The 14010-nt window shown below is 45.0% G+C and overlaps 1 protein-coding gene across 1 annotated transcript in view; it reads right to left on the reverse strand.

Moving 5' to 3' along the window:
• The window catches only part of adamts9 (ADAM metallopeptidase with thrombospondin type 1 motif, 9), a gene marked incomplete at its 5' end in the record, with an annotated part of 53240 nt that extends 39541 nt beyond the window's left edge, over window positions 1-13699 (reverse strand). Inside the window, 8 exons of the mRNA XM_079511161.1 lie at window positions 1406-1511; window positions 1898-1938; window positions 2835-2959; window positions 3396-3479; window positions 4557-4912; window positions 9743-9911; window positions 12782-13245; window positions 13600-13699. Coding sequence (XP_079367287.1) covers window positions 1406-1511; window positions 1898-1938; window positions 2835-2959; window positions 3396-3479; window positions 4557-4912; window positions 9743-9911; window positions 12782-13245; window positions 13600-13699 — 1445 coding nt within the window. The remainder of the gene's footprint in view (window positions 1-1405; window positions 1512-1897; window positions 1939-2834; window positions 2960-3395; window positions 3480-4556; window positions 4913-9742; window positions 9912-12781; window positions 13246-13599) is intronic.
• Between the last annotated feature and the right edge of the window lie 311 nt (window positions 13700-14010).

Consider the following 14010-nt stretch of genomic DNA (forward strand, 5'->3'; position numbering starts at 1 on the left):
TAATTGTGATTATCTCAAGCAACGCTTGCGTTTAGGCGACCATGTAATAAGTGTGAGGGGCGGCACGGACCTATCGGTAGCCAGAGAGATTGGTGGAAGCTTCAGTAGCCCAGGAATGCACGCTATCATCTCCACTTCCATGAAGAACAAAGTCCAATAAACATATTCTTGAGGCCATTTAGGGGGAGATTAAATGCTATTTAATCTCCTTTTTTCCTGGTCACTAATTCTTACTTTTTCTTTCTTTCTTTTTATCTAATGGAGGTAAGACTGAAAGAAAAAATGGTTGAATAAAAGAGAGAAAGGAAATTTCCAGTTGTCCAGGGTCGAAAATGTGTTGACTTTCAGTAAAAGTCTGCATTGTACAAAGCACTGAGGTAGCTTGGAGCACACAGGGCTCTCACTTTGCTAATATTGGAGACTGTTACGGACCCTAACAGCCCTCATACTGTATCTCTAACAAACAAAATGCTCTTTCTAACCCAACACACAAAAGGTGGGATTGTTGAATTCCTTTTTTTTATCCGCATCAAGAGGTGACCACATTGCTGGAAGAATGTGTAGGCACTAGGCACATGGAGCTCAGTGCTATACGGTACCTGTCGGCTGGGGAGCAGAGTAGCACCGAGCCACCGACCGTGTTTACCGGTAAACTCTTGAATGTTTTTGCCTTTAAATTAACTCAGCTCAGCTTCAGGTCCATTCAGTTTATTTCCGCATATCCAACAGGAGTCAGACGGCAGCTTTACATTCACATAATCGTTGCTGTCGGGCAGAAACCTCTCGTCTCCACATTCTTAACTTTTTGCCTTCTTTTTTTCCCAGCCTACATGATCATACTACGGCGTCATACAATAGCATCAAAAGTAACAGATCCACAACCTCATTGAACTTGTCGATCTGCTACGCTTGAATATGAATCCTGAAAAGTAACAGTTTTGGACATATGAGGTTTCCACCGAGACGGTATGGATTCCAAGAGACAATAACAGACAAAAGGACCCATTTCTGCTTTCCGCTTGCAGTTAATTTAATCTTTACAGGTCTTCGTGTCACAGTCCTATTTCCTCCTAGATGATGATCCTTGGGTATTATTATTTCCTGATTGTTTTCCTCCCCTAAATAAACTGTACATTTAAACGTTAACGTTGGTGATATTTACCGCTTTCAACAAACATTAAAAGTCCATAGACTTGGCTGCCATATGACGTAATTTCAAAAGCCACACATCGGAGGGTCTGGCACCCCTCAAAAACAATATTTCTGTGGGTAAATCCCAACAGCTCATTCAAAGTACCGGCTTTGATTTTGTCACCGCCTGCGCCAGCTACTCCTAGAATTAGTAGTGACCCCCAGCTCAGAGGAAACAGCCATTCAAACGGAGGAAGAGACCAGAGGCACTTACACATGACCGAGCTCGTGGGCAATGGTGAACGCAGTGCTGAGGCCGTTGTCCTCGCTGATACTACAGCTCCTGTATGGGTCACACACTGTCCCCAACTCCGCAAGACCTACAAGAAAACATCATTGTTGTCATTACCATCACAATTGCCATGGTCATGATTAAACGATTTCGAATTTAGGAATTTAGCAGACGCTCTTAACCCAGAGCAACTTACAGTAAGCAAGGAATGTATACTGTATACTGTATAGCCTAGGTAATATATCAAAATGCATAGAAATAGTCTGTACATTGAAACTATACACACTATAGGAATAGGATGCCAGGTATGCAAATGGCATATGTCCACATAACATGCTATCTAAATTACATTTTAGCTTAAGCCTGCAAGATCGTCAAGGCTAGAGCAAGTGCTAGTACGAGCTAATAAGGTAAACAATAAACATAACATTGATTTTCTTTTGTGATATGCATGTATATTATAAACATATTTACCTAAAGTGTCACACTTATCCCTCGCTCTGCAAATGTCCTGCCTGGTGATGAATACAGATCAAAACGTCATTATATCACACTTTAGCACACACTCAGGAGAGCATGTTTACTCAACCACGCTACCGCTTAAAGCCTTTTGACCTGAGATCAGATTCTAAAAATGTCTGTTTGAAAATGACAGTTTTCTGAAAAAGCTATGTTTCTATGTCAGTGGTTCTTCGATTTTAAAAAAATAGCAGACCTACAAGCTCGTAGCGCGCCACTCGGTGGCGCGCTATGAGCTTGTAGATCTGCTATTTTTCAATAGCTAAAGCATAACATAATGCTAACACCAAAAGGGGTTCCCGCCCAAAATGGGTTAAAGCCTTTTGTGCACCAGGTCCTAATTTTCCATCTTGATTCCACAAAATACAATGATTATAAGTTCATGACACAAAAAAAAGTTCAGAACCGTTTTGACAGTCAATAAGCTAAGTTTGTAAGGGAGATTGGTAGCTCAAAATCCTCAGATAATACGGACAAAAAGAAATGATGTTTGTAAAAGTGTCTCAGAATATTGTCAATAATAAAAGGCTGATGACACAAGTTCTTTCTATAGCCTACTTAGTATAGAAAGTGTATAGAATTGTGTGGCGGGCCACAGTTTGATTTTTAGTAGTGCGGCCGCAAATAGGCCAAAAAAGGCAAATAACCGCAAAAGACAGCAAAAGAAACGCACAAAAAAACGCAAAAAAAAATAAAATAAATATATATATATATATATGCACACGCGTGTGCACGGGTCCGGTGCATGCACGCGCGCTGCACGAGTGTGCATGCGTGAAAGCTCCCCCCCACACTACCAGCTTCTAGCTAGGGGAAACACTGATGTGCTGTGTCATGATGTGTCAGTGTACCTGGTGATGAGGATGTGCTGTGTCATGGCTTGTCAGCGTACCTGGTGATGAGGATTGCTGTGTCGTGGTGTGAGTGGTGGCTGTCATCTAGCATGTTCTGGTCCTGCTGCCAGATGCAGAAGTTTTTTAAAGTGGTCTGTGCATTAAAGGAAATGGCTGGACCCTCCTGAGAGAGAGAGACAGACAGACAGACAGACAGACAGACAGACAGACAGACAGACAGACAGACAGACAGACAGACAGACAGACAGACAGACAGACAGACAGACAGACAGACAGACAGACAGACAGACAGACAGACAGACAGCATGAGTGAAGGTTGAATGCTGCTGCGTTGTGCGCTCAAAGTTGTGATCAGTGGATATCGTCGCTGTCGGGCAGAACCTCTTAACTCCATATTGAAACGTTTTTTTCCGTAAATTAATTTCCCTAATTGATCATACTTCAGCGTCACATAAAAGTGACGAACAATAGCAGCTCTACAAGCTTGAAACGTGGCTTGAGCGTGTCGATCTTCTATTTTTTAATTCGAAACAGTTGTGCACATATGAGGTTTCCACCTGACAGAGACGATATGAAAACACAGTCTCAAGTCATCTCACCAGCTCGTTGTTTATTATGACTAACTTCACAATCACAATGTTAATCAGATTGCCAATGCTGGGGTCCCTGTAGATGGAAGACACCTGGAAGGAAAAGCAAAGGGGGGGAAAGTTACCAAACGCAAACATTTTGAACCACATATTGCTACCTTTTTTTGTCCACCTATACCCAAAATAGAGAGAGTAAGAGAATGGATGGACACTAATTAGAAGTAATTTCTTTTATACGCTTTTGAGAGTTACATGAAACAGCTATTGCTGTGCAATTTCGATTATTATTAATTTTCTTTGCAGGGAAACCGGGAATTCGGGCTGACTGGAGCGAGAAGCTGATAATGAGGCCTGAGTCCCTGTGGAGGAGGCAGCCTCTGCCAGGGCCAGAATATAGGTCAACCCCCCCACCCCCCACTAGACAAAGCCAGTATTTGAAGTGGCCAGTATGTATGCCATCTAAGTGACATACCTGGTCAGATTTGCTAACATTCATCACAGCTGTCAGACAGAAAGGCTCTGCGTCAAGCTGCAGACCCCCCCCCCCATTCCCCAGCTGTTTGAAAGCGAGGTTTACCCCTGCCCTAGGCTACCCTTTCTCCCCCCATGGCCCTCCTCCTCAAAAGACCGGGCCGACTTGTGGCGAGCAGCCCCAAGCGGGACGAGCATTTACACGGATGTGCTGAGCAGGAACATTACATACTGTACACAGTGCACTGGAAGAAATAAACAAAACATCAGAAGTGCATAATGTCGTCTCTGTCGGGTGGAAACCTCATATGTCCAAAGGCATTACCTTGTTAAAGGATTCAAATTCAAAAACAGGAAAAGTACCAGATCGACATTTTGATCTGCTATTTTGGATACTTTTGTGTGACGCTGCATGTGATGTGATCAAGTAGGGCGTAAATTTGTGGGGGGACGAAAAAACACAAAAAGATAAAATATGGTGATAAGAGGTTTCTGCCCGACAGCAGCGATATAATGGAAGAAATGCACACACGTGCAGCAAACCCTGTGTGTTTTATATCCCACCCCCTGGCACAAACGCCCATCATCACCCCCAACTGCCCCCCCACGGCCGAAATACAAACAAAAAGCGTGCGAGGAGGGCGGCGACCGTGCAACCACTCGAGCGGAGCTCGCGGGCGATGATGATTGATGACTCACGATGGACATTAAGGTGAGGATGTAGTGCTGGAGGTTGCTCCCGTGGTGCTCCACCATCTTGCTGTCGGCGACCACCATGACTTCCACGAAGCGCGGGTAGGACAGGAAGCGCTTTGATCTCCTGTGAGGTCCCGAGTCTCCTCCGCCGCCGCTGCTGCTGCTATCATTGGACGGTCCGCCCTCTGATCTGAGCGAGGCATCGCCGAGCAGCCCGGCACTCAGAGACTCCAAGTCATTAAGCATGGTGCTGCCAGGGGTGGCGGCGGTCAACCCCATTATGGCCCCCACCGCCACTGGCCTTTTCTTCTTCTTCTGCTTCAGCTTGTTGTGCCTCTTGTTGTGTCGGTGCTCGTGTCCTGGAGAGAGAGAGAGAGAGAGAGAGAGATATAGGGGAATGTCACCATTACAAAAAGAGTTTGAACAGATGAAGAGCCTTGGCTCGAAACGTCGTCAACAATAAACCTTTGGAGCAGATAAGTGTGCAGGTTCTCTTCTCTTTTTCTGATGTCACTTTTGAACCCAGCACCTCCACTAAGTGATGTGCGTATTTTACTAGTTTCTGAATGTCACCATTACAACATTTAAGTTGCCGATAAATTGTCGTGCAAATAATTGCGATTTAATTGTGTTTCTTGTATTGAACATTGGAACAGATGAATCAGCAGAATTTAATTTCTGTTTGGCCTTTTAGGATGTGTAATCATAACATTGCACAGGGCAGATATGACAAAAAAAATTACTGACATAATTTGATACCTTAAAAATTAAATGTAAAAACAGCAAAAATAGCTCATCTACAAGCTTAGAACAACAGCTATTTCTGCTATTGCTGCATTTCTGTTTCAGGTCTTGAGCTAAAAGGTTTGGGAACCACTGACATGGCTGGACGGCTGATGGATGATGTGGTAAAGTGAAGGGGGTGATACATTTCACCTGATGGATGATGTGGTAAAGTGAAGGGGGTGATACATTTCACCTGATGGATGATGTGGTAAAGTGAAGGGGGTGATACATTTCACCTGATGGATGATGTGGTAAAGTGAAGGGGGTGATACATTTCACCTGATGGATGATGTGGTAAAGTGAAGGGGGTGATACATTTCACCTGATGGATGATGTGGTAAAGTGAAGGGGGTGATACATTTCAAGCATCTGATGTGTGTTTGTGATGCTTCCCCCTGCCTCTCGCGTTTGTTTATTGTCACTGAAAGAATGGCTTGACAAATGAATATTGCCTGAAGTGAAGTGTCTCTCTTTCGTTCTATGCTTGTCTCTCTCTCTCTCTCTCTCTGAAGTGTGTGTATGTGTGTGTGTGTGTGTGTGTGTGTGTGTGTGTGTGTGTGTGTGTGTGTGTGTGTGTGTGTGTGTGTGGGGGGGGGGGGGGGGGGGGGGGGGGGGTAAACCTGGCACTCATCATCGGCCTGAATTCAATCATGAAATGGCAACAACCACAATGTTGTTGTCGAGGGCCATGCTTTTAGTTCTCTCAGCATGCTCTGATTCACCTGCAATGCCAACACCGTGTCCGAAAAGTGATGCTATAATATATACTGCAGCACAAAATGTGGATCTGGTTGCAAACGTGCTGCTTATTAGGATTCATGACTGTAAATCAGAAACGAAAGCCAGTTTTTTTTCCTGCAGCACAGAGGTACAAAGAAGGTTTGTATAAAGGCAGAATAGTGGTTCCTATTCATTCATTTTGGGATAAGAAAAAAAAGAAAGAAAGCGCTCACACACACACACACACACACACACACACACACACACACACACGCACGCACACGCCACACACACACACACACACACAGAACCATTAACCCATACAAAACAAACCCAATTCCATTCATATCTACGACACACAACGCAACATACACACACAGAGACAGATGGACGGTGGACACAAACTGAAAACCAAGACAGATGCAGAAACATGCTTCAAATGTTTTACACACAATCCGGATTTGTTTCGATTACGTAAATGTTTTGAGGTTGGTATCGTTTCAGCGTCTATACAATTGACACAGTGTCTTGACAGCGGCAGGTCTGTCCAAGTGGAGCTTATCAAAGGAGCAGAGGAAGTGCAAGAGTCAACAGGAAGTCCAGGCAGTAAACTGAGATGGGATGATACGCGAGTGAACCTCCAAAAACGGCTTTTCCTGTGTGAGAGAGCTTGGTTTTTAAAGTGTTCTCACTGTTGCAGCGTAGCTGCAGGCATAGCGGTGCTGACTGAACAGGCTTTAACCTGATTTATTTGCAGGTTCGGGCAGACGTATCGCCGCTGACCTTTCAGAACGGAGATAATTTGCCACTCCACATTCTGCTGAATCAAGGCTATTATTTTTAGTACTGTAAGTGTACAATACGGGGGGGTGGGGGACTGGGGGGGGGGCTCTAAGTACAAAGTGCCCAAAGTGCCCTGTAATGATCATAAGGCTTAGGAACAAAATCTCAACATGCAAATGCAAAAGAAAACAAAAATGCGAAGATGGCAGGTCTCAAGCTGAGACGGGTTGCAATGTGACACGCTGTGAGCTTGTAGATCTATTGTAGAGCTTGCAGAGCTATTTTCAGTTGGTGGTTAACTTATTGTAATATATAATTTCCCAAATAACGGACAACGGACGATTTCATTTTACCTAAAATATGTGCAACTATTACCATTCATAGTATGACACCTGGGCAGTATCAATCCTCCTTTGTTCTCTTTGGTTAACTGAAAACTGTTGCGCCGCGCAGCCCACACTATGAGCTTGTAGATCTATATTTTCTTTTATTGAGAAGGTTTGTGCAAATCTTTGAACATATAAAAGATTTTAAGCAAATGTTTGCTTCTGGGGGTCCCTGGAACAAAATATGTTGACATGGGGGTCCGCGGCCAAATACATGTAGTTTTGGGGGTCCTTGACATGAACATCTTTGAGAACCACTGAGATAGCAAGATAGGATTTAGAACGCATTTGTAGAATCGGCCTTAGGTCTTAATGGGTTAAAAATAACTCATACTGTACGTTTGCCAAGCCACGTTCACACTTGTTTTTATCTTGGCTTTAACTCACACCTTTTAGGCCTGGTGAAGCTGTTCCACCGACGCTTCCAATCAGATAATCATCAGCTGGCATATTACATTTTACTCTAAATCGCTCCGTTTACTGTTACATAATCGGTTCCTGTTGGGGGGATTCATAATATAGAAGACATTAGAGGTGATGCTGAGGAAACGATTACGCCTGCTGCTTACGTCTGTGGGAACCGGTTTAAAAGGCCTGATAAAGATGTCTTTATCACAAACGTACCGGCACCATGTGCGTGTTGTGCACTCACAGACCTTAATAATATAGACATACATACATATATACATGTGTAGCAGAGCGGCTCAGAGTCTCTGCCCAATGACCAAACAGCCTAATATCTCCTCCGGCCAAGGGGGGGATTTCCCCTTTAGGCTAGTGAAGTAGTTCTCAGACTTTTTCATGTCAAGGAGGACCCCCAACATGTGTATTGTATTGTGTATTTTGCCAGGGACACCCCTCTGAAAATATGTTGTGTCGGTTCAGCTCCCGGCCCGCGTCCATGTCGACGTGTCCCTGAGCAAAGCACGTAACCCCTAACAGCTCCCCCCTGAGCGGCGCGCTCATCATGACCATCTGAGTGGCCATCAGCTGGGTGAAGGATAACCGGGAGAGTGGGCACCTGAAGATTAAATTGCCAATTTTTTACCCAAAGTGTACACAAAAAAGAACATGCTTGAAGTTTAACATTTAAGGGACAATATTTCATTTCATTATGGGCATAGACAAGAAGTTGAAGGGTAAAATGATCTACTGAGCTAGTTCAAATCATCTATAGGCGACTTTACAATACTTTGGTGTTTAGTTGAATAAAAGAACGCTTGCCCCAAAACTCTCTCGCAATACTATGCCTAAACCTAACCTTATACCTAAACTTAACCTCAGTGAAGCTATGCTTAACCCTACTAAATTAAGTATTCCTAACCTTAACCTAAGAAGGTCCGCAAAATAAATGGGGGTGACAGTGTTTTGGGGCGAACGTTCTGGTTACCCTTTAGTTCAAAGTTATTTATTTTGTTGTTTTCCATTTAGGAAAAACATCTCATTCTACAAATACCTTCTAGAACCAGTAGTTCTCAAACTTTTTCATGCCAAGGACGCCCAGATTCATATGGCCACGGACGCCCCATCTGAAAATGGTTTGTGTGCCAGGGACGCTAAGAAGAGAAAATGCAGATGTCGAAATAGCAGATGTACAAGATCACAGCGTGTCACTTCGTGCCACGCTGTGATCTGCTATTTTTGAGTACCACTGTTCGAAATCCTAAGATATTTCTGTAAAACATATATAGTATAGCTCAAATCTAAAATGACACTTTCCACTGGTTTTAAAGGGTTAACAAGTCAAAGTAAAGTGCCCCTCTTCCTTCATGTATCCGGGCAAAAGCTGACCCCTATTTTCCCAGCAGGCATTGACAAAGCCCCCTCCCCCCTCCTCCCCTTGGCAGAGGATTGGTCAGTAGTAGTGCTGTGAGGTTATGATGAGGTGCAAACAGGGCAGTCAGTCACATGGAGGACGCTACGCTAAGGTGAAGTCTAACTACAGCACACAAATTACAGTCAGCAGACTTCCCAGGCGGCTAATGCAAAATAGTAATGTCTGAATCAGCACAGCGTGTCTGTGCGTGCGTGTGTGTGTGTTTGTGCGTGCGTGTGCATGTGTTTGTGTGTGTGTGTATACGTGTGTGTGTGTGTGTGTGTGTGTGTGTGTGTGTGTGTGTGTGTGTGTGTGTGTAAAGTAGCAGATCTATACATTCGAAACGTGGCACGAATCAGCTGCTTTGTGTGACGCTGTAGTATGATCAAGTAGGGTGTTCATTTACCAGGGGGCCAGGGGGACACACACAAATATGGAGATAGGGGATTTCTACCATAGACATAGAAAGGTAGACGCCTCCTTCGGCTCTGGGGCGTCTGTATCTCAAGTGAGGGCAACCTCCGTGCTGGTGCCAAGGAAAGTAATGAAAGGAAGGGACGTGAGTCACGTGACTGGACGCCGGGCGCACTTCCGCCCTCAGTGCGATACAGGTCGCTCCAATGAATTGCAGCGGCGAATGAGGCATCTGGTATTTAATATATCTATGGTTTCTACCACAACAACATGCAACACATTACCTGAAGTCTCACAGGCCGAGTCTTCCTTGTCCGACTCTTCTTGTTTCTTGGGCACACTCTTCAAGTACACGATGTGAGGTTTGGTGTGTTCTTCTTGGTAGTGCTCTCCTTTGTAGCTGTGAAGGGGCTCCACGAAATACTCCCCTTCTGGAGACCTGAAAGTGCCAAGCTGCAGAGAGAGACGACATGCAGAAGGAATTATTAGTTCATTAGAAGCAGCAGTAGAACAGTTGAAGCATGGTTTGTGGTTGGTTTCATTGCCATCTAGTAGATCACTGCAAATGAGCCGTTCACCAAGACCTCCCAACGTTGTTGTAATTCAAAGGACAATTATAATGGTGAAATACACGTGTTTACATGAGCGAGGAAAGAGTGAAGTACCTATGATGATGCCTATCAGAATAAACAATTGGGACTATTAATTTCAGCTGTTTTGCTTTCTTGGCAGAGCTCCGTTACATTTTTACATGGCTTAGTCCATTGGTTCTCAAAGCGGGGTCGGGGCACGCCCAGGGGTGCTTACTTTGTGCAAATCTTTGAATCGGACTATCTTTTTTTCTTTTTATGGGAACATTTTAAACTCAAATATTTGCTTCTGGAGGTCCCTGGCACAAAATATTTTTGAGATGGTTATCTGCTGCCAAATATACATAATTTTGGGGGTCTTTCACATCACGGCCGTAGTTGGTTCTAGCCCAGAGCTTCTCAAACTTTTTCACTGATGTTTGGTCGAGGACCCCCCATGTGAAAATGTTTTGTGCCAGAAACAGAAAAGAAGATAACTTTTTTTCCCTAAACAATACCAGATATACAAGCTTAAAGCATGTCACAAAGTGACACGCTGTGAGCTTGTACATCTTCTCTTCACATCTTTTTGAATAGCCAACATATAAATGCTTTATACCGGTATGTTGCTTTTGCTGTGGACCCCCGTGGACCCCCCTCCCTGTAGATCACCCCACTTTGAGAACCAATGTTCTAGCCTATAATTGCTAACGTGGAAACGGCATGAGAAGTGCCATACCATACCATAGCTAGCACTAAGCTAGATGGAGCTCATTGCTAGATGTAGTTTAGCTATACATTTAGTGCCCATTATTTTCTCTCACGGTTCCACTGAACCGACTGTAAGCTGCTTGCTGAAGCTCAGCTGGCTGCACGTGGAAGCCCATGATGACGACATAGCCCTGTGCCAGGAGAAACACAGTGCTTTGATATGTTTGGCACCAAGTCCAATCTATACAGATAATAGCCTCCCCTGATAACACTAAGACAAAATGTATAATAATCAGGGAACCACTGATTATTCTGCCGTCTTGTGTTTAAAAAAGCACTGTGTCAATAAATAATGGCGGTCAGATAAAGTTTGACAGGGTTTATTATTGTATTATAAGCCGGCTGTGTGTGTGTGTGTGTGTGTGTGTGTGTGTGTGTGTGTGTGTGTGTGTGTGTGTGTGTGTGTGTGTGTGTGTGTGTCTGCTGAGCAAAGTGTGCTGCTGCATATTTATGAAAATGTCAGCTCATTCCCCCCTGAAGCTCTCAGCGGAGCAGCATTATTCTATCTTGGTTCGATTTGTCATTCGGGGAATAAATTAACCTTTGATATCAAATACGTGAGTTGAATATAATATCATGATATATTTAACCCCGGTGTGCACTTTGTGCCCGGGACACAAGAGCAGAGTACTTCTCTCATGTCAGTCACCACCATGCCTGCTGGGAGTACTCTGGGACCGTGTCGAATCGCCCTTGATGACGTCAGCACTGCCTGCACTACTAGTGCTGCTGCTTGCATGGGAGTGCGTAAGGACACGGTTTCTCAACGCCTGGTCCGGGGCCCGACAGTGGTCCAAATGGACCCTTGTATAGGCTACAGGTCTCTGATGGTGTAGACATTTTCCTAGTCCTTTATTTTGTTGTTTTCCATTTAGGAAAAATAATCTGAGGCCCATTCTACAAATGCCTTTTAAACCAGTAATTGGACCCCCAAATTGATATGGCCACGGATGCCCCATCCATAACCCACTGGAAGTTATCACTGTCCAGTCAGTTAATTATGTACAAATTTAACTCCCCCCCCTTCTCTTTCTCTCTTTTGATGCCCTCCTATACACAGGTTTAATGTTTGTCTTTAGTTCAATGTTGGTTTTGTAAACGCCATTGACAATGAAGGGAAAATGTACGTCATAATGTGCCTCATTAAGTCATATTGTCTCTTTATTGTTAATGGCGTTTAATGTTTTTTTGTTGCAACGCTTGTTTTACATCACCATTACATTACATCACCTAATCAACATGAGTTAGAATATATTAGTTAGTTAGTTGATATATTAGCGCCCCTCACTTCACAGTGTGATTTTTTTTAAACTTTATACGCCCCCAATTCCGAAAGTGTAGCTACAAACGGAGAGTTAGACAGAACCATTATTGGACCCACTGGTGGTCCCCGAACCCGACGTTGAGAAGCAGTGCGTTAGCGCATACGTCACAGCACACAGACTAGTGTAGTGTGCCTTCAACTTGACTCTGTGAGTCTGGTTAGTGGACTCTTGGGAAAACTATACAAGAAGCGGCAGCGCTCGCTCTATCTAATCTAATATGTATAGCTGTTCTTTATTATCAACTTATCACTGTCCAGTCAGTTATGGGCCTGGCTATAGCAGGCTAGTAATGCGAAAATGGGACAAATGCGCTCGCACAGACAAAGCTGTAGAGGCCTCTCCGCGTAAAAGGGTATCCGACCTATTAAAACCAACTGTCTGAGGTGGGAATGAATGACATGACAGTTTTAACCGACATATAATAGGCCTACAGTCCAATTAGCAAAACCACCCGCACCATGCATGGCAGTTTAACCACTTTAAACTCCTATATTCGTCTACTGCTCTTGTTTCTATATGCGCAGTGTGAGCTTGTAGATCTGCTATTACTGGCGAATGCCCCCTTCCCCCCCACCCCCTCCCCAGCCCAGGACAAAAAACCAAACACAGGGGGCGTCGGGGTTCAAGTGGTTAACCAACCGTGCGTAAAACAACTCACCAGTCCAGAGCACAAACTGATGACCGCGGCGTGCTGCGTGTGAGCGTTCACATGGCCTTTATAGAAGCAGTGCTGGAGCTCCGTGTCCTCCTCCTCCTCCTCCCCCGTGTCACCCTCCTCCTCTTCGGGCAAAAGATCCGTTACGTTCCCCCCTCCTCCTCTGGGTACTCCTACTCCGAGTATTGTCACAGTGTACAGCGGTGCGATAAATCCAGACTCCAGTGTGAGGTTGAGGTGGTAGCTCTGCCCGAAGGCGGAGATCCTGTAGTGGATGTTCGGCGAGGCCCATTGGTCCGTGATGGTGGTGCCGGTGGTGGTGGTGGTGTTGGGGCTGCTGCTCGTCTGATGATCGCCTCCCGTTAAACTTCGCTTTTTCCTCTTGAAGTGCACGCTCGTTGGGAACTTGTCGCCGGCTTCGTTCACCCGCACCGGCGTTACGATCTCATATGCGCCGATCTCTTTGACTGTATGGGGAAACACACACACAAATGTATTTTAGCTATATAGAAATCACGCCATTTCCAATTGAGAGGTTTCGAAATATGACATTAATTAGGTAATATGTATTCACTCATGTGCATGTGTGGCTAACTGTGTTGTTACTGCAAGGTGGCCAAAAATCATCCATTATAAACTTCAGGTCTAATGCAGTTCAACTGTTCAAGCAATGAAAGTCATGTGCTTGGCTCTGGCTGATCTTGGGAGGAAAAAAAAGTCATTCATTCTGTGCCCCCGTGTGTAGAACTATTAGAATACAACAACGCATCCAATCATGGCAGCAGCCAGCCAGCCAGCCAGCGAGCGCAACAATACTTTACCTTTGCTTGAATTCAAACGCAACCTCCCCGTAGACACGACAACTTTCAAGAAGAAATCAGGGAACAGCAGAAACCCGAACCCCCAGAGGAGCACATGCATGATTGTCCACGTTCTGCGGAGAGCGGCGGCAGCCCCGAATCAATCCTGTAGTAGTCCTCCACCACCTCCTCTCCACCACCTCCTCCTCTTCCTCCACCTCCTCCTCCTCCTGCACTGTCCGGCCCGGTGGCGGTGCTGCTGCTCCGGTACTGCTCCGCTGGCCACTCGGCCTTTCCGCCGGTAGTTATTCCTACTCTCAAGCACCACACGCGCGTCTCCCGGTCCCCCCTGCCACATCCAATGAGTTTGTATTATTATTATCCGCGACTCTCGAGTGGATGGTTCCTGCTGCTGCTGGCCGGTAAATGGGA

This window comes from Electrona antarctica, assembly GCF_951216825.1.
Source record: "Electrona antarctica genome assembly, chromosome: 9".
Taxonomy (NCBI): Eukaryota; Metazoa; Chordata; class Actinopteri; order Myctophiformes; family Myctophidae; genus Electrona; species Electrona antarctica.